Below are 22,237 nucleotides of genomic sequence, written 5' to 3'. Positions count from 1 at the left end.
CCTTCAGTGCTGAGAATCTTTATGCCTCGAGAAATAGAAAAACACACCAAACAGAATTAGGATCAAGCAGACATTTTAACATCTAAAAGATACAAACAAACACGATGACGCCGACAGCACTGGGAGTGCAGTGGCTTGGAATGAGCCGTATCTCCGCACCACTGTAGCCTAGTCTGGGTCTCCGGGTCGAGTGGGGGGGACGGCTGGAAGGGGCTGGAGATCCACCTTCTCTGCATTCCTCCGTAAAGGCCCAGCCCTCGACCTGCTCTCACATCATGTCCAGCTACACGGGAACAGAGGAAACACATCTCTCAGGGGTCATCACTGAATGAATGAATGAATGAATGAATGAATGAATGTAGTAACATGACCCATCTCGTCTAATACGAGCATGGAGGTTGGTTTTCTACGGCCCCCTGCTGATAGCGTGTGAGAGGTGTCTGTCCGGGCCCCTCACCAGGTCATCCACGTCCCCGGGGTCCTCCACTGCAGGGGCCACGTCCGCGGCCTCCCTCCGCTCCTGGGCCACCAGGAACTGGCCCCAACAAACGGCGTGTGAGAAAGACACTGCATCCATAACCTCTGAACTGCACTCATAGGAACAACGAGGGCCCCAGCCACCAGGGTGTCTGGCCCGGCTCATTACCTGCTGCCCAGGTCATTACCTGCTGGGCTTCTTGTTTGGAGACAGTGCTTCCTTCCACCTCGTCTTTGCTGATCAGAGTGATGGCGTCTGTCAAAATAATGAATTAAGAGATTGATCACTACACAATAAAACGTACTGTTATTCCAAGCAAGAGTAAGTTTACTTTTTTAAACCAAACCAAAGGGGGGGGAAGGAGGGGGTCTGGCCCCCACCCAGGTGTGGAGCGCACCTTGAACCAGGAGGTCCCAGAAGACGGCCAGGCCTCTGGAGGGAATGCTCCTCTTGAGCGACTGGATGTAGCCGTTGTACAGGTCAGCGTTCCCCAGCTGAACACACACACACACACACACACACACCACATCCAGTATCCAGAAACACACACAAATGCACACACACTAGATATGTCAATATTTTTGAAAGAAAAAGGACAGTTTTTTTTTTTTCAATTAAGATTTTTTTCAATTTTTCTATGAAGACAGTAAATGAATCAGAAATACAGTTTAGACATTGTTAAGGTGGTAAATGACTATTCTAGCTAGAAACTGTCAATTTTTTATAGAATATCAGAATATAAAAGTGTACAGATGCTCATTTCCAGCATCCATCACTCCTGTGTTCTTATGGTACAGTGTTTAGCTCATCGTGTTAAAAGGCTAATTGATGATTAGAAAACCCTTGTGCAATTATGTGAGCACAGCTGAAAACTGTTGAAAACTGTTTATAAAAGTGTGAGTTTTCATGGAAAACATGAAATTGTCTGGGTGACCCCAAACTTTTGAATGGTAGTGTACGCACAGACGATTAGAACAGAGTGAGCAGTTACACTAACCCCAAAGGAGCTGAAACAAAATGGAGCCTCAGGAATGCTCCGACAGCTGGTTGTATTCCACTCTCCAAAACGATAGAGCTAATGTGGACGGTTGCTTAAGACCGATTCCCATTGGCTCCCAGCCCAAACAAGTGCACTCTGGTTCCCCCCCCCCCACCAACTTAAGACCATCATCCATCAAACGGAGCGCTTGTTTACCTTCACCGACTCCTCTCGGAAGGACTGGACGCAGGTGATGCACTTCATGTAGTAGGCCGTGTTCTTGTTGCCCAGCAACTGTTCTATCCGGTGAGTCAGCTGCTGGCAGGCTTAGGCGGAGACACAGAGACACAGAGATGGAGTGAGTGCAGCTGCACGGCCTGCTAGGTAATGTGAGGGAGACGTGGAGAGGAGAGGCTCACCCTCTCCGAACGGGAGGCCCTTCTGCTTCAGCAGGCAGCGGTAGTCTCTGGCGGGGTCCACACTGCCCACCTGGGGACACAGGACCACCAGCGCTCACTCAACACTCACATCCACACCTCCTCTTCTCTTGGATTTACTTTTGAAGGGTTTTATCATTTTTATGAAGAGTAGAACAGGAAGCTATGGGAGGGAGAGGGAAAGACGTGCAGACCACGGGCGGGAATCGACCGCGGTGGCTGCGGTGAGGACCGGGTCTTAACGGTATGTGCTCCCCCCGGTGAACCGCCGCCCTAAGTCAGCTGTCAGCCACCACCCTGAAAAGTGCATTTGGACCGACTATCCCGTGTTGTGAGTGTGTGTCCGTGAACGGCCCGAGGCCCACCCCAGGCCGTTACAGCAGCCTCCCACTACGACTGGCTCAGTCCCAGATGACCCCCTGACACTCCGCCCCCGCCCGCCCCGCCCCCCAGCATCCTGTTATGGTTGGACTGCGAGACATGAAGGGAGCGAGACGCACTCAGAGCTATTGATGTTGTCCTGAGTGCATTCCTTTAAACAAGCCGCCCGGAACACCACGTCATCTAGAGCCACGCTGACTCACAGGGCCCCGCGGCCCCCAGCGGGCCCCTCAGGACAGGGTTCAACTGACCCCAAGTGGCCCCTAGCCCTCCACAGGACCAGGACCTCATGAGACCAGGACCTCCAGCCCCCCAGCCCTCCACAGGACCAGGTCCTCATGAGACCAGGTCCTCATGAGACCAGGACCTCATGAGGCCAGGTCCTCATGAGACCAGGACCTCATGAGACCAGGTCCTCATGAGACCAGGCCCTCCAGCCCCCCGCCCTCACCGAGGTCACCGTTCCCTCTGAGATATCTGCCAGGTTGAAGTCCTCCTCGTCCGCCCGGCTCCGCTTGGCACCAGGCTCCTCTGGCCTGAGGTACCAGGAAACAAGACCAGGAAACAAGTCAGAGACCAGGAAACAAGGGACCAGGAAACAAGACCAGGAAACAAGTCAGGGACCAGGAAACAAGTCAGAGACCAGGAAACAAGGGACCAGGAAACAAGAGACCAGGAAACAAGTCAGGGACCAGGAAACAAGTCAGGGACCAGGAAACAAGTCAGGGACCAGGAGACAAGGGACTAGGAAACAAGGGACCAGGAGACAAGTCAGGTAACAGGAAACCAGGGACCAGGAAACAAGGGACAAGGAAACAAGGGACAAGGAAACAAGTCAGGGACCAGGAAACAAGGGACCAGGAAACAAGAGACAAGGAAACAAGGGACCAGGAAACAAGTCAGGGACCAAGTACAGTCAGGGTCCGTTCATTCTTATCCTAAGATACACATAATAAAAATGTATTTCATTTTTCAAATAGTTAAAATAGTCAATGACCACGTGACCTGGAGGTCTCCCCCATGATCCCCACCTGACCTGGAGGTCTCCCCCATGACCCCCACATGACCTGGAGGTCTCCCCCATGACCCCCACCTGACCTGGAGGTCTCCCCCATGACCCCCACCTGACCTGGAGGTCTCCCACTCACCCTCTGCCAAAGATCTGGGAGCTGGTCTTCAACTGCTTCTTCTTCTCCACCTCCTTCAGGGGGAAGCTCCTCTTCAGCTCCTCCAGCGGCGCCTGGCAGCATGCTGCCACCACCAGGGGGCGCTGGAGAGCAGCCTGCAGCCAGGGCTCGATGGAGGGCAGCGGGGAGTCAGGGTGCACCGCACGGTGGTGCAGACACTACAGAGAGACGTATGGAGTCAGGAGGCACGGTGGTGCAGACACTACAGAGAGACGTATGGAGTCAGGGGGCACGGTGGTGCAGACACTACAGAGAGACGTATGGAGTCAGGGGGCACAGTGGTGCAGACACTACAGAGAGACGTATGGAGTCAGGAGGCACCAGACACTACAGAGAGACGTATGGAGTCAGGAGATACGGCGGTGCAGACACTACAGAGAGACGTATGGAGTCAGGAGGCACCAGACATTACAGAGAGACATATGGAGTCAGGAGGCACCAGACACTACAGAGAGACGTATGGAGTCAGGAGGCACGGCGGTGCAGACACTACAGAGAGACGTATGGAGTCAGGGGGCATGGCGGTGCAGACACTACGGAGAGACGCATCAAGTGGTTTTAAAAGGATTTTATTAATCCCAGCTGGTCTAAGGGACTTTATTAATCCAGATGGATTAAATGATTTTATTAATCCTGGTTTAAAGGGGTAGTTCAGGATTTTGGACATCGGGTCTCATTTCCAAGTGAACCAGTGTGGTATTTATCATTGGAGACCGTTTTCAACACTTTTCATTCAGTCCTTCTAGTTGCAGAAATCGCTGGTGCTAGGCTAGCGCAAGTCGAGGGGAACTGCTAGCCTGCCAATAAAAACAGTTTTACCCACTCCAAAGTACACCCGATGCAAACCAATTATAATGCCCGACTATCCATGTAAATGTCTGTGTTGATTAATAATATTAGAAATAAAACTATCCTTGTATTGCTATGATCACATTACATTTTGGGGGACTACTTTCTCAGCAGCGGCGGAATTTCACTTTGCTCCGGTGTAGCAACAAATTCACTACAGCAGAAGGTAAACAGAGAAGCGCACTCCAGGTAATATCAGTCCGCCGCTGCCGTAGCTTGCATCCAACTACAGGGATTATAAACTAAATGCAATGCGATGCAAGGGTAAGTTTATTTCTAACACTATTCTATCAACACAGACATTTACATTGATAGTCGGGCATTATAATTGGTTTGCATCGGGTGTACTTTGGAGTGGGTAAAACTGTTTTTATTGGCAGGCTAGCAGTTCCCCTCGACTTGCGCTAGCCTAGCACCAGCGATTTCTGCAACTAGAAGGACTGGTTTTATTAATCCAGCTGGTTTACAGGATTTTATTAATCCAGCTGGTTTAAAGGACTTTATTAATCCAGCTGGTTTAAAGGACTTTATTAATCCAGCTGGTTTAAAGGACTTTATTAATCCTGGTTGGTGTCAGTTGGTTTAGAGGACGTTGTTATCCCAGTTGGTGTCAGTTTTGGTTTGACAGCAGGATTACAGGTCAGCTGTACATTAAGGGATGGATTTGATCGGTTATACCCAGTAAACTATTAGTAAATCCTGGAGCTTAATAAGATGTGACCTTATCCATTCTGTTATCGGTAATACATGTAAAAACTAATGTGCTCCTGGTGATTATTTACCACATGCAACTTAAATACGGGTTGTATATTTGTAACAGCAGTGGGAGTGTTTTTCGACACCAGAGGAACACAAGATGTTGTTATGGGCATATTCTCTCTCTCTGTTGCCCAGCCCGCCCCCTACTGGCAGGAGGCAGACTAGACTTGGTGCAAGCTCTGAAAATCCCCTCATTCGAAAAAGATCACTAACAGCACACGGCAGGACGATGCAAACTGTTTTTCTTTTTTGGATCTAACATAGACTCTCTGCCTTTGTAGCATAAATGCTCCTAAGTCATCATGCCAAGGTTAAGTAGCACAGTCTGCTAGCATGGTAGGCTATCGTAGCCTCATTTAAATTGAGGCCATTAAGAAAGACTAAAGATTCACAGGCTTTATACTCTATAACAGAACCTGTACCCATCTATCCATCTGTATATATCGATATATATGGGTACCTCCCTTTCTGCTCTGATGGACACATGTATAACCCATTATCTTCTATCGAGATAACCCTTATTGAGTCTGAGCTTTTTAGTGGTGATAAAGCACATTATTATTTTATTTTTTTGCCAATTGTATTAATATTATTATTTACAACTTTCTTGTTTTGCTGGTTATTACTGAACTGTCTTCAGATGATCAAACATTAGAAGCAATAAAAGCAATCCCTCCACCTCTTGAGCCACAAGGGGACTGGGAGGAACTGGTGGAGCAAACTACTAACTAAACAATGATGGGTTTGTGAAACTATGTAAGACGGAACCTGTTCCAAGTCCTCCAGTAGGATGTGTCCTCTAACAGAACCAGTCCTCCAGTAGGATGTGTCCTCTAACAGAACCAGTCCTCCAGTAGGATGTCTCCTCTAACAGAACCAGTCCTCCATTAGGATGTGTCCTCTAACAGAACCAGTCCTCCAGTAGGATGTCTCCTCTAACAGAACCAGTCCTCCAGTAGGATGTCTCCTCTACCAGTCCCCCAGTAGGATGTCTCCTCTACCAGTCCACTCCTCCAAGATGGCAGCTCCCTGTCCTGCATGCTCTGTCTCTGTGAAATGTATTGTCGTTTTTGTGGCTATTTTTTATTGAACCTCTTCCACATTGCTCTTACTGCTTCTCTGATGGACTAACCTGCTTTACTGATGGACTAACTTTGGAAATCTGCATGGATTATCATACCCCACTGCTTTGATTGTCTTCCTGCTGGCGTCCTCACCTGCAGTCCTGCTCACCTGCTCCTCTCCTGCGGTGGCTCCCGCTGTCCTCCCTACCTGCCTGTCATTCCCACCCCCGGTCAGGTATTCTCTCTCCCCACTCTGCTCTCCTGCCTCCCCCACCACACACACGCACACACACACACTTTACACACCACAGTGACTTTGAGCGCACCGATTCCCACGCTCTCACGTCTCGCGGACTATGGGGCCGACACAGCTTCTCTTTGCGTTACTACTTGCGTCGGCATACTGGGACTACGCTGGCCGCACTCGAGGGAGCGAACCGGGGAGACTGCTCTCTGTTTCTCCGGTTCTACCCTGCGCCCAAACGTGTACTTTACGCACTAACTCTCTTACACAAGCGCCGAGTCGAACTGCTGCTTCGTTGCCTGCTCACCTGTCTATTGGTTTGATGTGTTGCTATGCGCTTAAATCATGTTTCATTGTTCCCACGGATGCTCTTGTCTTTTCAATTCATTGCTCAGATGCATATTTAAAGTGCAATTCAATCAAAATGTTTAAAATCCGTTGCATGATTATGCTACTGTTAATGATATCAGGTGATGTTCAGTCTAACCCTGGCCCTGATTCAGATTGTATTCAAACTGCTGCTGATTTTAATGCAAGATCAGGTTTGGGTATTATTCACTTAAATGTCCGAAGTCTCCTACCAAAAATAGACTTTGTTAGAGTGTGGGCGCAGACAACCAATGCCGATATCATTGTAATCTCTGAGAGTTGGTTGAACAAATCTATTAATGATAATGACATTTCTATTAATGGTTACAATATAAGTCGTGCTGACCGCATTAAAAGGGGTGGTGGTATAATTGTGTATTCTAAATGTAGATTCCACACTAAAGTACTGGTAAAAAAGTCAATTCCTAATCAGTTTGAAATTCTCGGTTTACAGGTTGAATTGTCTAAGGGCTATTATATTACTGTTGTTGGGTGCTACAGACCTCCTTCTGCAGCCAAAGAAACCTTGTCCTCCTTGTCTAATATTCTTTCTAAACTACCTGACAATGAGTTAGCCCTTTGTGGCGATCTGAACTGGGACTGGCTATCACCAGCCTCGGATGAATTTAAATCTTACTGTAACGCAATGAATTTCACACAATTAATTGATTCCCCCACTCGTCCTAACCCAAAGTGTCCTGAGAAATCTTCATTGATTGATTTATTCATTACTAATAATCCTCATAAGTATACCTCTGTAAGTGTATTTCCATATGACGTGAGTGACCACTGTGTTATTGCAGCCATCAGGGATACCAAAATACCAAAGGTTAAACCTCGTTACATCACGAAGCGTGATACCAAACACTTTAATGAACAGGGTTACAGATATGATCTAAATGCTGCTGATTGGAGCAGGGTCTCCTTAATACCTGACGTTGAATTAGCCTGGTCTTATTTTGTCGATTTACTCATGTCAATCATTGATAAACATGCCCCCTACAAAAGGTATAGGGTAAAGGGCAGGGAAAATCCGTGGTTCTCTGACGAGTTGGCTAGCTTAATTCGTGAGAGAAACTATTATTGGGCAAAAGCAAGAAAGTCAAATGTGGAAGCTCACTGGACCACTTTTAGAGGCTTAAGGAATAAATGTACTGCCTTAGTTAAGAAGGCCAAATCAAACTATTATCTTGCTCTAACTGCCAAAAACTTAAATAACCCTCAGAAATTCTGGCAGACTATTAAATCTTTATCTCCAAAGAACTCCTCTAGTCTCCCAACTTGTATTGTGTCTGAGTCGGCCACTATCTATGACAAAGCTGAGATGCTCAATTGTTTTAATAAGCATTTTGTGTCTTCTGGTTTTCTTTTTGACAAAGAAGTTATGTCCCCCACTGCAGCCCAGGCTCCACTTAGTAATGCTGAGACTCCCTTGGATACTAAATTCAACTTTAGGCCTTTCACTATTGCCGAGGTGCATAAAGCCCTTACAAAATTAGATTTTAAAAAACCAGCGGGGCCAGATAACATTGCTGTCTATTTTTTTAAAATTGCTGCGGACTTTATAGCCGAACCTTTAACCTACATTTATAACTTAACTCTAACTAGTAAGAACATCCCTAACACCTGGAAAATGGCTCACGTTCTCCCCCTCTTAAAAGGCGGTGAACCCTCGAGCCTTAATAATTACAGGCCTATCTCAAATTTGTCACCCTTAGCCAAGATTTTAGAAAACCTGGTAAGTGATCAGTTGAAGGATTTTTTGTGTAGTAATGAAATTTTATCATGCTATCAATCTGGTTTTAGAAAATCACATAGTACAGTCACTGCTGCTACGAAAGTAGTTAATGATATTTTTATGGCCCTGGATAGTAAACAACATTGTGCTTCCCTTTTTATTGATTTCTCTAAGGCCTTTGATACTGTGGACCACAATGTTTTGCTGCATAGATTAGCTAATATAGGACTCTCTGATTCTGCTGTTAGTTGGTTTTCTAACTATCTATCAGACAGGGCTCAATGTGTTAAAGTTGATGGCTACTCCTCTGATACCCTGGCTGTCCATAAGGGGGTGCCACAAGGCTCTGTGCTCGGTCCCCTGCTTTTTACAATCTATATAAATGATTTGGGGAAAAATGTTGACAATGCAAATTTCCATTTTTATGCCGATGATACTGTGATTTATTGTTTTGGAAGCACTGTGTTGATGGCTGTAGATCACTTGCAAGCTGCTTTTAAGGAAATAGAAGCCCAACTCCGGTTCTTGAAATTGATGCTTAATGCAGATAAAACTAAAATGATGATTTTTACTAAATCTAGAGACAAAACTAATTATCATCCTACTGTATACACTTCTCAAGGTACCCTTATTGAGACTGTTTCTACTTTTAAATACCTAGGCATCATCCTTGATGACAATCTGTCTTTTAAACCTCATATTGAAAACCTGGTAAAGAAGCTAAAAGTGAGACTGGGCTTTTATTTCAGAAATAAATCTTGTTTTTCTTTTGTCTCTAAAAAAAGGCTTGTTGCAGCTACTTTTATTCCTTTGTTGGATTATGGTGATGTACTGTACATGAATGCCTGCTCTACTTCGTTGCATATGCTGGATGCCATTTATCATTGTGCTTTAAGATACATTACCGGCTGTAAGTCACTCACCCATCATTGTACTCTGTATACTAAAGTTGGCTGGCTGTCTTTGTCTGCACGTAGGCTTCTGCACTGGTACATCTTCATCTATAAAGCAATTATTGGACTACTTCCCTCATACCTCTGCACCTACCTCACTCTCACATCAAACTCATCATACAGACTGCGCTCTCTGGACTTTCTATCTGCCTCTGTCCCCAGAACTCGTACTGAGTTTGGGAAGAGGGCATTCATGTACTCTGCTCCCTCTGGCTGGAATAATCTCCAAAAAACACTAAAACTACAGGCATTCATCACCCTTTCCGATTTTAAAACCAGACTTAACTGTTTTTTAATTGCAAATCATGGAGTGTGTAAATGTTTTACTGTTTAGTATTTTAGCATCACTGGATTAGCGTTCTTTTAGTGTGTATTGTTGTGCATTGTTCTGTTCTGCCCTGGCTGATTTAACATAATCTCTCTTCCGTCAGGATCCCCCGGTACAGCCTCCCCTTGTACCACACAGCCCTCCCGTCCTCCTTCTCTTCCCCCCATATCCCTCCCGGACAGTAGAACTCTGGACGTCATTCATCTTTTCTCTCTCTCTCTCTCTTTTCTCTCTCTCTCATATTCGTCCTCACTTCTTTGTGTGTATATTATCTTGTTGCTGCTTTCTTGGCCAGGCCATGCTCGTAAAAGAGATTTTTTTATCTCAAGCAATTTGCCTGGTAAAATAAAGGTAAAACAAATAAATAAACCAGTCCTCCAGTAGGATGTCTCCTCTACCAGTCCTCCAGTAGGATGTCTCCTCTACCAGTCCCCCAGTAGGATGTCTCCTCTACCAGTCCCCCAGTAGGATGTCTCCTCTACCAGTCCTCCAGTAGGATGTCTCCTCTACCAGTCCTCCAGTAGGATGTCTCCTCTACCAGTCCCCCAGTAGGATGTCTCCTCTACCAGTCCCCCAGTAGGATGTCTCCTCTACCAGTCCTCCAGTAGGGTGTCTCCTAACAGCACCAGTGCTGCAGTACCTGGAAGTGCCTCTGGAAGGAGGGGTTGGGCAGGTGGTGAACCTTGAACAGGTCCACCTCTTCTCCCATCTCGTCCTCCTTCACAAGCATCATGGAGTCAATCAGGGAATCCACCGCAGACAGTTGGCTCTCTGGACACACACACACACACACACACACACACACACACACACACACACACACACACACACACACACACACACACACACACACACACACACACACACACACACACACACACACACACACACACTTCCATGACTTACTCACTAATAGGCCTTTCCCACATGAACTCTGGATAAACTTTCAGCCATGCAACCGGAGATAAGCCTCATCAGAAGGGTCACACCCCACCCGGTATTATCCGGGGAATGGCTTACACTGCATGTGTGAAAGGGCTATAAATTGAACAATGTTAAAAAGTCTACAGCCTTTACAGCTTGAACATCAAACAAACAATAAGAACTTGTTATCTGACCCTTTTAAGTGGCGTGCCTTTTTAACATTTTATAACATTTTATTTCCCTTCACACTCATCTAAGCGACATTTGACTTTCTTAGGAGCAGCACCTTGTTGCAGGATGCCTGCAGGCAGACCGGAGGCCACCTTTGAGCTGGGAGTCAAACCGCAGCAGCACTAAGCTCAGCGCTCCTACCTGAGGGCTTGGATTTCTTGTTCTCCAGGGAGGGGAACGTGAACTGGCGCAGGTCTTCCATGAAGGGCAGCTGGACGTAGACCAGACACTAGAGGAGGAGCAGGAGGGGTGGATGTTACTGAGGCTGGGTCTCAACACTACATCTACTCATCTCTGTTAACCAGAGCCACTGAGAACCGTCACAGCATACCATCAATGTGGGAACTATGAAACTATGAACTATGAAAACTTCTACAAAAATAAAAGTTGTTAGAGGTATGTTGTACAGAGTACCTATGAGGATCAGGACACAAGGTTGTTTATCTTATGAGACAGTTAAATGCATCGAAACAGAATACGATTTAACGTTTAAAGTGACAAAAGAAACAGGGGTACGTTTCACTGTTGTGTCGTGGAACATCCCTGTGGTAGTTAACGGTTATTTGATGTTTTTAGATGTGCTCTCTTTAATATCTACCCCTAAACGTCCAGGGTCCTGGTAGTGTGGGGGCATGGGCCCTGCAGGTGTGTGGTGCCTCTGGGGGCCGAGCGTCTGTCAGTCCTGCTCACCTCGTACTTCCTCTTGATGCAGGGGAACGCCGCCCCCACCTGCGGGTTGGCACGCCGGTCGTAGGCGTAGCGCACGATGGCCACCATGTTGAGCTCATCCAGAGCGCGGATCAGGGAGGACAGTGCCACGCCCGCGTGCTACACACACACACACACACACACACACACAACATTACAATACAAACATTACAGTTTAGGTGGACAAACACTGAATAGAAGGTCATACGTGTTCCATCTCATAACAAATGCTATTTGAAACCTCGATAGAAGAGGGACTGATCTGCAGGTCCTACCTCGTCATCCTTGGGGGCGAACACCTTCATGGCCTGGTTCCCCATGAACTGGTGGCGCTGGACCTGCCCGGCCAAAGTGGGACAATGGATATTTGAACTGGTAGAAACTAGTTTACAGTGGTACAGTTATTCACTTCAGAAACAAGGGCAGCACGGGAATGCAATCGTGGGGTGACTTTACTAGTGGTCATACTGCATAGGACCCCGTGTAACAGCGACCCTGTGGCCCTCTGCACCTCTCCTACTGAGCATCTTCTCACTAGTTTCAATGTGGGATCAAGGAGAAGGCGTGGTTGATGGATGAGGTGGAGGAATACAGTGAGATGACACCACAAGTTGATACAAGGACAATCTAAATCTTGAGGACTATCGGTGCTGTTTGAAGCTTAAGGTGAGGTTGGAAGTTCAGCAATGAAAACACCGGCCCGTTAAATCACTAAACATGAACTGTATTCACAATCCACGTGTGACTGTTGACGTGTGACGACACAAGAATTATTCTGTATCTCCTATACGCTCCTGACACCATGCTGCGCAGCAGGTCGTAAGGGAACACAAGGCGACCCGCCCAGACCCCGGGCTGTGACCCAGACCCCGGGATGTGACCCAGACCCCGGGCTGTGACCCCCCCAGACCCCGGGCTGTGACCCCGCCAGACCCCGGGCTGTGACCCAGACCCCGGGCTGTGACCCCGCCAGACCCCGGGCTGTGACCCCGACCCCGGGCTGTGACCCCGCCAGACCCCGGGCTGTGACCCAGACCCCGGGCTGTGACCCTTGTTGTTTCGGGGCAGTGTGAACCACAGGAACGTACCGTGCTTTGTTTGGTGAAGCCCAGAACAGCGAAGCACTTCCCGTCGTGCTTGTACTTCATCTGCTCCTGGTCCACTTTGGAGAAGGGAACGATGTCACTCCCATAACGGAAACCTGTAACACACACACACACACACACACACACACACACACACACACACACACACACACACACACACACACACACACACACACACACACACACACACACACACACACACACACACACACACTCAACCATAGAAAATTAGGACATTTGATTTCAACTTTTACTTTTGTAAAACAGCAGTTGGATTTCAAATGAGTGTTCAGTGGAAGGTCCTCATCATGGTTCATCTCATCGTGCCGTTTTGAATGTATTTGTCCTGCCGTACATTTGTTGATGGGAGTTTGGTTGGAAGTTCACCAAAGAAAACATTGGCCCGTTAAATTAATAAACATGAACTGTCTGCACAATCCACTTGTTCGGCACAAGAATGAAGAACCCGATTTAGCTGAGCACTATAGCTGTTTATCCTACACCTGCTGTCTGCTGCTCAGACTCCAGCGGGGTCCTCTCTCTCTCTCACCCTGGATGGTGTTGTCCTTCTCCACCTCCGTCTCGTCGTCATCGTCCAGGCAGTACACCGTCTCTCTCTTCACGTCCTCCTGCTGCCCGCTCTGTGCGTCCACCGTGGTCCACATCTTCTTCAGCCTCTCATCCGTCACCTGGAGGTCAGGGACCATGGAGGGAGGACCATGAGGAGGGGGACAACCTGCAGGGAACCATCTGCTAGACCAGAGGACCATGAGGAAACCATCTGCTAGACCAGAGGACCATGAGGAGGGGGACAACCTTCAGGGAACCATCTGCTAGACCAGAGGACTATGAGGAAACCATCTGGTTAGGGGGAGACAGGGGGAGGCCGCGCTGGTTAGGGGGAGACAGGGGGAGGCTGCGCTGGTTAGGGTGAGACAGCGCTGGTTAGGGGGAGACAGGGGGAGGCTGCGCTGGTTAGGGGGAGACAGGGGGAGGCTGCGCTGGTTAGGGGGAAACAGGGGGAGGCCGCGCTGGTTAGGGGGAGACAGCGCTGGTTAGGGGGAGACAGGGGGAGGCCGCGCTGGTTAGGGGGAGACAGCGCTGGTTTGAGGGAGGCCCGGCATGGTTGGTCCTCGTGGACATGCACCATCGACGCCCTGGTAGTCAGTCTAGCAGGTTTTAGAAGGCCCATGAGAAGCAACACGCGGGAGGAAGGCCTCCTTTCAGCGACCATTCAGGATATACAACCCACTACAGGATGAGTGACGGGAGCGGGGCGGTACTTACGGCCTTGAAGCCCACGATGCGGATGCTGACTGTGCTGCCGATGGTCAGCTGACACGGCCACGCCATGGGTCTCTTCTCGATGTTCTTGAACATGGACAGCTTCTTTATGGCCCCGCTGCAGCACAACAAGCTCCACCACATTAATAACCATCACAAGTGAAGAGTCAAAGTGACCAACTAATCGTCAGTGCCCAGAAATGACTTAAGACTTAGAAATATAACTGTTATTAACATTATATATATGATAATATAATAAATATAAATATAACTGTTATTAACATTATATGTAATGTATGTCATTTGGTTGACGCTGTTTCCCAAAGCCTCTTGCAATGTGTGAGTGCTTACATTCTTAGCATGGGTGGCCCGGGCGGGGAATCTGACCTTCGCCTTCCTGTTGATTCAGTGCAGCTGACCTCGACAGGACCACCAACCTGAACGTGTAGACCTGGTCCAATCCGTCCTCCTCGTCCAGGGTGAACATCACCTCCTTCAGGATCTCCAGGCCCTTCTGCTGCTCCTGGGACAGGCCCTTCCCCCCCCCCGACCGGCCCGCACCCCCCCTCACCCTGTCTCCTCCACCCTCATCTCCTTCCTCCTCCTCCTCCTCCTCCTCCTCCTCCTCCTCCAGGACCTGGAATGGTAAGCTGGAAGAGTTGGAAAATTAGAGTGACATTAGACAGGAGGGGGAGGGAGAGGGAGAGGGAGAGGGAGAGGGCGAGGGTGAGGGAGAGGGAGAGGGAGAGGGAGAGGGAGCGGGAGAGGGAGAGGGAGAGGGAGAGAGGGTGAGGGAGAGGGAGGGAGAGGGCAGGGGTTCAATCCTTAATGGTTTCCATCCTACAAGAACTGCAGTGTGATGCCGGCTCCGGTGAGGTTGCTGATGATGACGTCCAGCTGCTCGGGGTTGGCCTGGGTGTTGAGGTCCGTGAGGATGGCGATGCTGAGACGCTCGTACTTCTTCAGTCTGAAAGACGAGGCAGAAAAATGGGTTGCACGCAAAACGTAGCAAATATTTTCTTCCCACTATAATCAATCTCAAATGTTCAAGTTTTGATAAAGGGGTACGGTTGCAGTGAAAACGATTTTAATGTGTTTGTATGAAAATGTGTTGCGTTTTTTAGTGACTGACACAGTGGATTATAACACAAGAGGAGTGTGCCAACAGTCTTACGGTAATTCTTTTTGAATGAGATCCATGGAGACGACAAGAGCGTCCAGCCCTGATAAACAGCAGTTATGGAACAATTCATCAATGATGGATCCAGTCAACTCAAGCACTGTTTGAAACATCGATAGCCTGGGATGCACCTGAACATTACACAAATACTGTGTGCAAAGTTACATTGTACCACAATTCATATTGCTATTACAATTGTTTAGATGACTGCTAAAACAGTTCTCAGGCACTATTGAATAATTTTATGTGAAAAGATACAATCAGCCTGTTGGCTTTGAGGATGGATCTGATGCTCAATTTCCTCCAGAAGCTCAAAGTCTGGAATCATCAACTTGCGGTGTACGGTGATGTTCTGGTACTGGCCATCATGGTCCAGTTGGTTGTCTGTAGTGTCTGTGCCGAATAACACCAATCCCAACTCATCCTTACTTTCTGAAAACACCTGTGATAACATAGGATACTGGCATGTTAATGAATGGTACAAACAGCTTGAGGGGTGGACTCTGGCCTAGTTTCGACTGTCCTTGGTGTGGTTTGACCGGGTATGTTACCTGACGCTGAACGAACTTCTGAACGACCTTCTTGGCCTGCTCGAAGGGAGGTTCCTGGTCGGAGCTCGACATGGAGGAGCCCACGTCCATGCACAGGATTAACGCTGACTACAGACCAACACAAATAACTACTTTTAATAACTTCATTCAAAAAAAACATTTATCATTGAACACATCCCACAGAGGTAGGATAAGAAGCACCACATTGTGTTGTTTAGTAAATATAACTGGGGAGAGGGAGGGGGGGACAACACCAACAGTCCTAACACCCCAGGGCTGAATAAAAGCCTTCAAACGGACTCAGAGACACTGTCCGAGTGTCCCGGATACAGCCCGAGGAAGTCCTCTAAAGCATCCTCACAAAGGCCGCCAACACACAACACAGATCTAGAAAGAGAGAGAAAAAGGTACCTTGGCGGCCGGCGGCATTGTTTTCCCTCGTCTCACTGTGTGTGTCACTCTGTTATGAGTCCGGAAAGAAACGACCAGGGTAGTAGTAGTTCCTGTGTTCAGAAACCAGTGGGAGCGGTACAGAGCGAGCAGCAGGGAATTAATCCGAATCTACTTTTCATTGAACGAATGATGGAAAAGAGGGGTATTAAAATGTGTTTACACACAACCAACACACACCCAGGATGAGAACTAGACCTAGTATCTAGAACCAGAGTTGGAGCTTCGAGATATTGATGCAAACGGTGATATGATACGGGGTGAGAACATAGGTTTTGGAGGATAGCAATACCTGAGTAGATAGCGTAACGGGCGGTAATGTAACATCATTGATTGCAAATAGCAAAAAAAACTAAGCAAAGAAGAAGAGGAGGAAGAAGACAAACAGACAGATCGCCAGTCACAAAATTCGAGAGAAGTTTAAGATAATTTATTATTTGCTGTTGAAAAGCTAACACAATGCATCAATATGTTCTGCAGAACAGAGACAAAACGATTCAGGCCCGACAGTCCCCCCGTCCGAGAGAGTTGGCTGCCTGACTGCCTTCCACGTCAAGTCTGAGCTCCACACATGATCACCAATACAATATAGTGTTGGTTACTCCTCCTTCGACCTGTCTCCTCCTGCTCTCACGATGCTTCAGAAGCAGGTGGATCTTTATCAATCGCGTGATTCATAGACTGTAGCCTCCCTTACACAATGTTCTTATTCTGCCTTGTAAAATGTTACTGTCTTGTATGCCAGTCAGTCTCCGCACTCAGTCTCACAACCTCTTTGTCTTGTAGTAGCCTTTCTCACATAGCTAGAGCAAATGGGCATCCTAAGGCCTGGCTATTCTATGAGTTCAGAACTCCTTATCAATCTATGTTAACCTTATAGCATTGCAAAAATTAAAAATCACATTAAATACATACAAACTACATCCATAAATATTACTGTAGCATAACTTTTACTACCTAATTGATTTTATTTATAAAAGCACATAAAAATACATTCTTCCCACAGGGCCTACCAGTAGTCTGCTAGTGCAGCGAGGGAGGAACTAAGCTCCAGCAGTCCCTTCATATCTGATGTGCGAGACTACATCTGGCAAACACATTTTGTTGCGAGACCTTTTAATTGCTGGTTCTGGGTTCCAAGTTTACCAAGAAAGGCAATATGAACCGGCATGAAGAGCTCTACCATGCAACAACTTGACTTACGACAACAGGTCAGGTTTAGTTGCTGGACCCAAGCGCAGAACAGACTCAGAGGAAGTTAACAAATTTAGTGTAAGAGATCAAATGAATGGAGATGGCAAGGCAGCATTGTTTAGGTGGAACCCACCTCTCAAAAATCCAATAACAAAGATGACCAAATTATTTCTGTATTTATACAGTGTAGTCTTTACTATTAATACCATACATTTGCAAACTGTGAGCTCTGCATGCCACTATCCACTTCAAAGCCCAGGGAAGGATCTGTTATCTGCAAGTCTCTCATCCTTATTATCATGTTTTATAAAACACACATCACACAATTGAAAAATAACAGTTTCATAATGTTGTAAACGTTTATTTCATTAATTTATATTCCCATCTCTTTGGCAAACTTATATGAAATCAAGAACTATCTCATACAGACTAAACCAGCAAGATTTCAGCATTTCAACGTACATTTACACACAGTGTTTGAATGATGTATTTGAAGTATCTTTACAATGACCTCTCAGGCAACACTATCAGGACAAACTTTAACTGTATCATGCCTTTTACTTTGCAACAGATTGTGTTCAATCAGTTGTGTTCAATATATTTAACAAATCGCAGGATTTGAGATAGTGGAATAGACTCAAATTTATTCAAATAATTTAAAGCTACCTAACATAAAAAATATATAAGTGATCCTCATCTTTACATACATGGAAACAAGGTGATACAACAGGAAGAGTTGGCTTAACCAACGTTCTCTTTCTGTCATGTGCAAAGTAATGGACGACAGATCTAAAAACCAAATGCCACAGAGGGATGTATCCACACTACACACCTACTATACATTTAAACCGAAAAATGTCAAAAAGTAGAATAAAAGTAATCTCCAGGTCAGCTGATGAACTTAGTCTGGACTAAGTATTGTAGGGAGTGTTCTGAACCAATAGCGGTTTAGAGCCGGTTTACTTCAATCTGTCACCTGCCTGGTCACAAAGCCAGGAGGGTCCACAGACCACCCTTTAAATCAGGAGGTGAACAGACCACCTGTTAAATCAGGAGGGTCCACAGACCACCCGTTAAATCAGGAGGGTCCACAGACCACCCGTTAAATCAGGAGGGTCCACAGACCACCCGTTAAATCAGGAGGTGAACAGACCACCCGTTATATCAGGAGGGTCCACAGACCACCCGTTAAATCAGGAGGTGAACAGACCACCAGTTAAATCAGGAGGGTCCACAGACCACCCCTTAAATCAGGAGGGTCCACAGACCACCCCTTAAATCAGGAGGTGAACAGACCACCAGTTAAATCAGGAGTTGAACAGACCACCCGATAAGCCGCCTTGAAGGAATAGAAGGAAATCGATTGAAATGATGTGAGATTTCATGGAACATAATTTTCTGATGCTTACTGCACACATCGATAACGGTTCATAACATAATTAGAAGAACATTACAGTTTTCTGTGGTCCATTTCTTCAAATGTCAACAGATTGAAGAAATGTGTTGATCTTATCTAATGAAAACTATGTATTTCCACCGGATGATAATGATCACATCCTCGTACAGTAGCACACGAGTACAACACAGTTATAAGTTAGCAAACATTGAAGTTAATACGAATCATATACATAAAGTAAGATTAGTCCAAAATGTTGCTTCTCTCTGCAGAGCAAGTGACGGAGAGAGAGCAAGTGATTCAAAGCCACTAACTATTATAGTTGTCTGAGTGACAGTGCAGCTGTACAATAAGATAACTTAATCTGGAGGAATTGTGGCACTGATCCTGTACCCGAGGTATTAGTAGCTGAGAGCATAAACTGTGAGTTAATTATAAAAAAGGTCTTCTCTGATTTCCTCATCCTCATCGTCATCCGCTTATCCGGGGTCGGGTCGGGTCGGGTCGCGGGGGCAGCAGCTCCGGCAGGGGGCCCCAGACTTTCCTGGGCCACATTGACCAGCTCTGACGGGGGGATCCCGAGGCGTTCCCAGGCCAGTGTTGAGATATAATCTCTCCACCTAGTCCTGGGTCTTCCCCGGGGTCTCCTCCCCACTGGTCGTGCCTGGAACACCTCCCAAGGGAGGTGCCCAGTTCTCTGATTTCTGCAAGCTTTATTCAAACATGGTTTAAATGGTACCATGTTCAACAATAGTAAATAGCAATAATAGTTTAAATGGAAGGGCCATATGAGGCCAGCGCAGTGCAAGACAAGTTCTAAATAACAGAAGGATTGTTCCTCAGATGATCAAACCTTTTCCAGTGTATCGTCTAAAACCTTCCCACATTTGATTGATTGTCTGAGAAACCAACACTCGTAGGCAGAGTCACACAAACCATAGAGCCACCTAATCCATCAGCCTCCTGTGTGGCCCACGCCTGATGTACCTCTTCATGGAGCCATCAACGCGAGGCAGACCACGAGCCGGTCTCACACGGACGACGTCTGGGCCAGTTCGCAGGGGGCCTTGCTCTGCAGGGTCCCGGAGAGGGTGTCTGAGTCCAGCAGCTCCACAATGCTGTACGGCGAGCAGTCCTCCAGCCCCAGCTTCCCGCACGCCCAGCCGCAGAAGCCCTTCTCCAGGTCCCTGACCGCCTGCCACCAGGGCCCGAAGGCCCAGGACACCTGCACCACCGCCGAGTAGAGGGCCAGCGCCAGCGCCACGGGCATGATGAGCAGGGGGTAGAAGACGATGAGGAACGGGCAGACGGTGATCTTGTGCCAGAATGTCCGCTCCTCATTGTACACCAGGAACACGTTGTACCAGGTGAGCGTGCCGTAGTAGAAGGAGGTCACGAAGGAGAGCAGAAACACCAGCGGCGCGCAGGAGAGGCTCCAGAGGACCACGTGGGGCCCCTGACAGGCCCCCAGGCCGCAACGCCGCGAGGACCCGTCGCCGGCCTCGCACTCAGCGTCCAGGCGCTCCTTGGACTTGGCCAGCTCCCGCAGCTCCTTCTCCGTCATGGTGACGTGGATGTCCACCAGCTGGCCCTTCTTCTTTCCCCGGGTGATAGTGCCGGTCAACGTGACGTAGCGGCTGTCGGGGGGCAGGTTCCAGCCTCCACCTGGAGAGAGGGCACACACACACAAACACACGCGCGCACACACACACACACACACACACACACACACACACACACACAAACACGCCACATGAGGATACCTTTTGGATGCTGTTAGCCTGTCAATCGAACGTTACGGTGCAATAAATAATATTTGTACCTGCTCTATTTTCTAATGAACAACTAGTTCTGATTATACTTTTTTTGTATCTAGAACAATTTATATAGTCTTTCAGGATCAACCAACTGCTTTTGGTGACTTTAGATATTAAATGAGTGTTTTCTTGTCTTACCTTCACTTGTTGGCGTGCAGAGGAACTTGGCCGCCTCCTCGGCGCTCCTCTCCGGCCCCTCCTCCCCCCCGGGGTCCTCCCCGCCGGTCCTCTCCAACTCGGACCGGAACACGATGATGGACTCCGGACGGGGGTCCTTCTTCTTCCTCCTCTTCCTCCTCATGGCCGGTCCAACCACCCCCCCTTCCTCTGCGGGCTGCTCCGGGGTCTCCACCCTCAGGGAGATGATTTGGGAGCCGCTCTCCCCCTCGGCCAGCTGCTCTTCTGCCTGGGCCATGGTCACCGACAGCTGCTCGCTTCCTGTTCTGTCAGAGGTCATATGGAGATTAAGACTCAACTTTCAGAACATCATGCATTTCTTATTGTAGGGCATTATATGGAAGATGATATGGAATAAAGAGGACAAGCGAAGTGGAAAGACTATAAATTGATAGCCCATGACAGCTCATGGGCCCCATCACGGTCACACACACACACACACACACACACACACACACACGCACACACGCACACACGCACACACACGGCGCGCTAGAGAGGATGCGATCCCTCTCCTTCCATCATCCGCTTTGTTCACCAGAGCCGACGACTTCAATGATCGGGACATCGACATATTTCTGAACCGATATTTGAGCGACCGATTCCGTAATAACATACAAATGGACATAAACAAACCGAAGAAATTAGCCGAGAACCATCAGATAGCATTGTGATAGCCTCTAGCTCATCTGGTCTTATTGGTAAGAGGAGCATCTGGAGCGCCTCTGTCGACGCCTGGCTTTGATCACCTAGTGCTGCTCCAGAGGTCTTTTCTTTATACCAAAACGACAATAAACCATCACCAGGATTATCGTGTAGGATCATTAACATTAGTATAATACATGATAATTCACAATGAATCCAGACACCCAGCTGACCCTCTATCGGACGGTCACACCCATATCTCCTCACCCACGGGATGCATGCACCTTATCATGAAAGGCCGGCTCATCTTACCTTGATCTGACTGGTTAGATTAGCAGCTAAACAACCATAGTGGTTTAAATATTATATGTTATAGATCCATATTCTGTAGGCACATGCCGAGCCAATTCACACCGTTGTTTGTACATCCAGATGCGCCGCAAACTGGGTTCCAGCAGAGGCCTTTAGTCCCGCCCCCTTCCCCTGCATGGACCAATCACCGACCAATAAACCAACCGAACGCCAACCAATCACCTCGCATTCATGTGCACAATGCGAAAGAGGTCAGAATTAAATGTTTATTCCATTTTTAATTTACATAAAAAAATATCAGCATGCGCATACGTGTTTTTGATTAAAATAACTTATTTTGACATTTATAATATAGGACAATTATGTGTCTTATGTTATTTATCTTGAAATTATTTTTAAATTAAATTATTAAAATAATTGAATCTTGATAACAACATTGTTTTCTATTATACTTACATTAGCCTATTAGACTTCTATCCTATTTTACATAAAACAG

The 22,237-nt window shown here is 47.3% G+C and overlaps 2 protein-coding genes across 2 annotated transcripts; both read right to left on the bottom strand.

Annotated features, from left to right (window-relative positions):
* Nucleotides 1-56: 56 nt before the first annotated feature.
* LOC311358578 (X-ray repair cross-complementing protein 5-like) lies at nt 57-16,197 on the bottom strand. Its single transcript, XM_084478660.1, is given in 23 exon segments — nt 57-283; nt 287-379; nt 382-414; nt 416-535; nt 666-733; nt 876-972; nt 1,674-1,783; nt 1,877-1,946; nt 2,727-2,811; nt 3,424-3,620; nt 10,407-10,537; nt 11,063-11,150; nt 11,612-11,749; nt 11,905-11,967; nt 12,718-12,830; nt 13,286-13,424; nt 14,023-14,137; nt 14,457-14,669; nt 14,864-14,986; nt 15,194-15,242; nt 15,458-15,641; nt 15,751-15,858; nt 16,162-16,197. Coding segments are annotated over 23 exon segments (2,370 nt in total). The 5' UTR covers nt 16,180-16,197; the 3' UTR covers nt 57-268.
* A 3,612-nt stretch (nt 16,198-19,809) lies between these two features.
* Nucleotides 19,810-21,881, bottom strand: tmem169b (transmembrane protein 169b). The gene is made up of 3 exons (XM_084478004.1): nt 21,742-21,881; nt 20,746-21,050; nt 19,810-20,455 (listed from the first exon to the last, which is right to left on the bottom strand). Exons 2-3 carry the CDS (start codon nt 21,020-21,022, stop codon nt 19,821-19,823), a joined length of 912 nt encoding a protein of 303 aa, XP_084334130.1. The 5' UTR covers nt 21,023-21,050; nt 21,742-21,881; the 3' UTR covers nt 19,810-19,820.
* Between the last annotated feature and the right edge of the window lie 356 nt (nt 21,882-22,237).

Source organism: Micromesistius poutassou (genome assembly GCF_964030765.1).
Source record: "Micromesistius poutassou genome assembly, chromosome: 14".
In the NCBI taxonomy this organism is placed as follows: Eukaryota; Metazoa; Chordata; class Actinopteri; order Gadiformes; family Gadidae; genus Micromesistius; species Micromesistius poutassou.
This window is presented reverse-complemented; position numbering and strand designations above follow the sequence as displayed.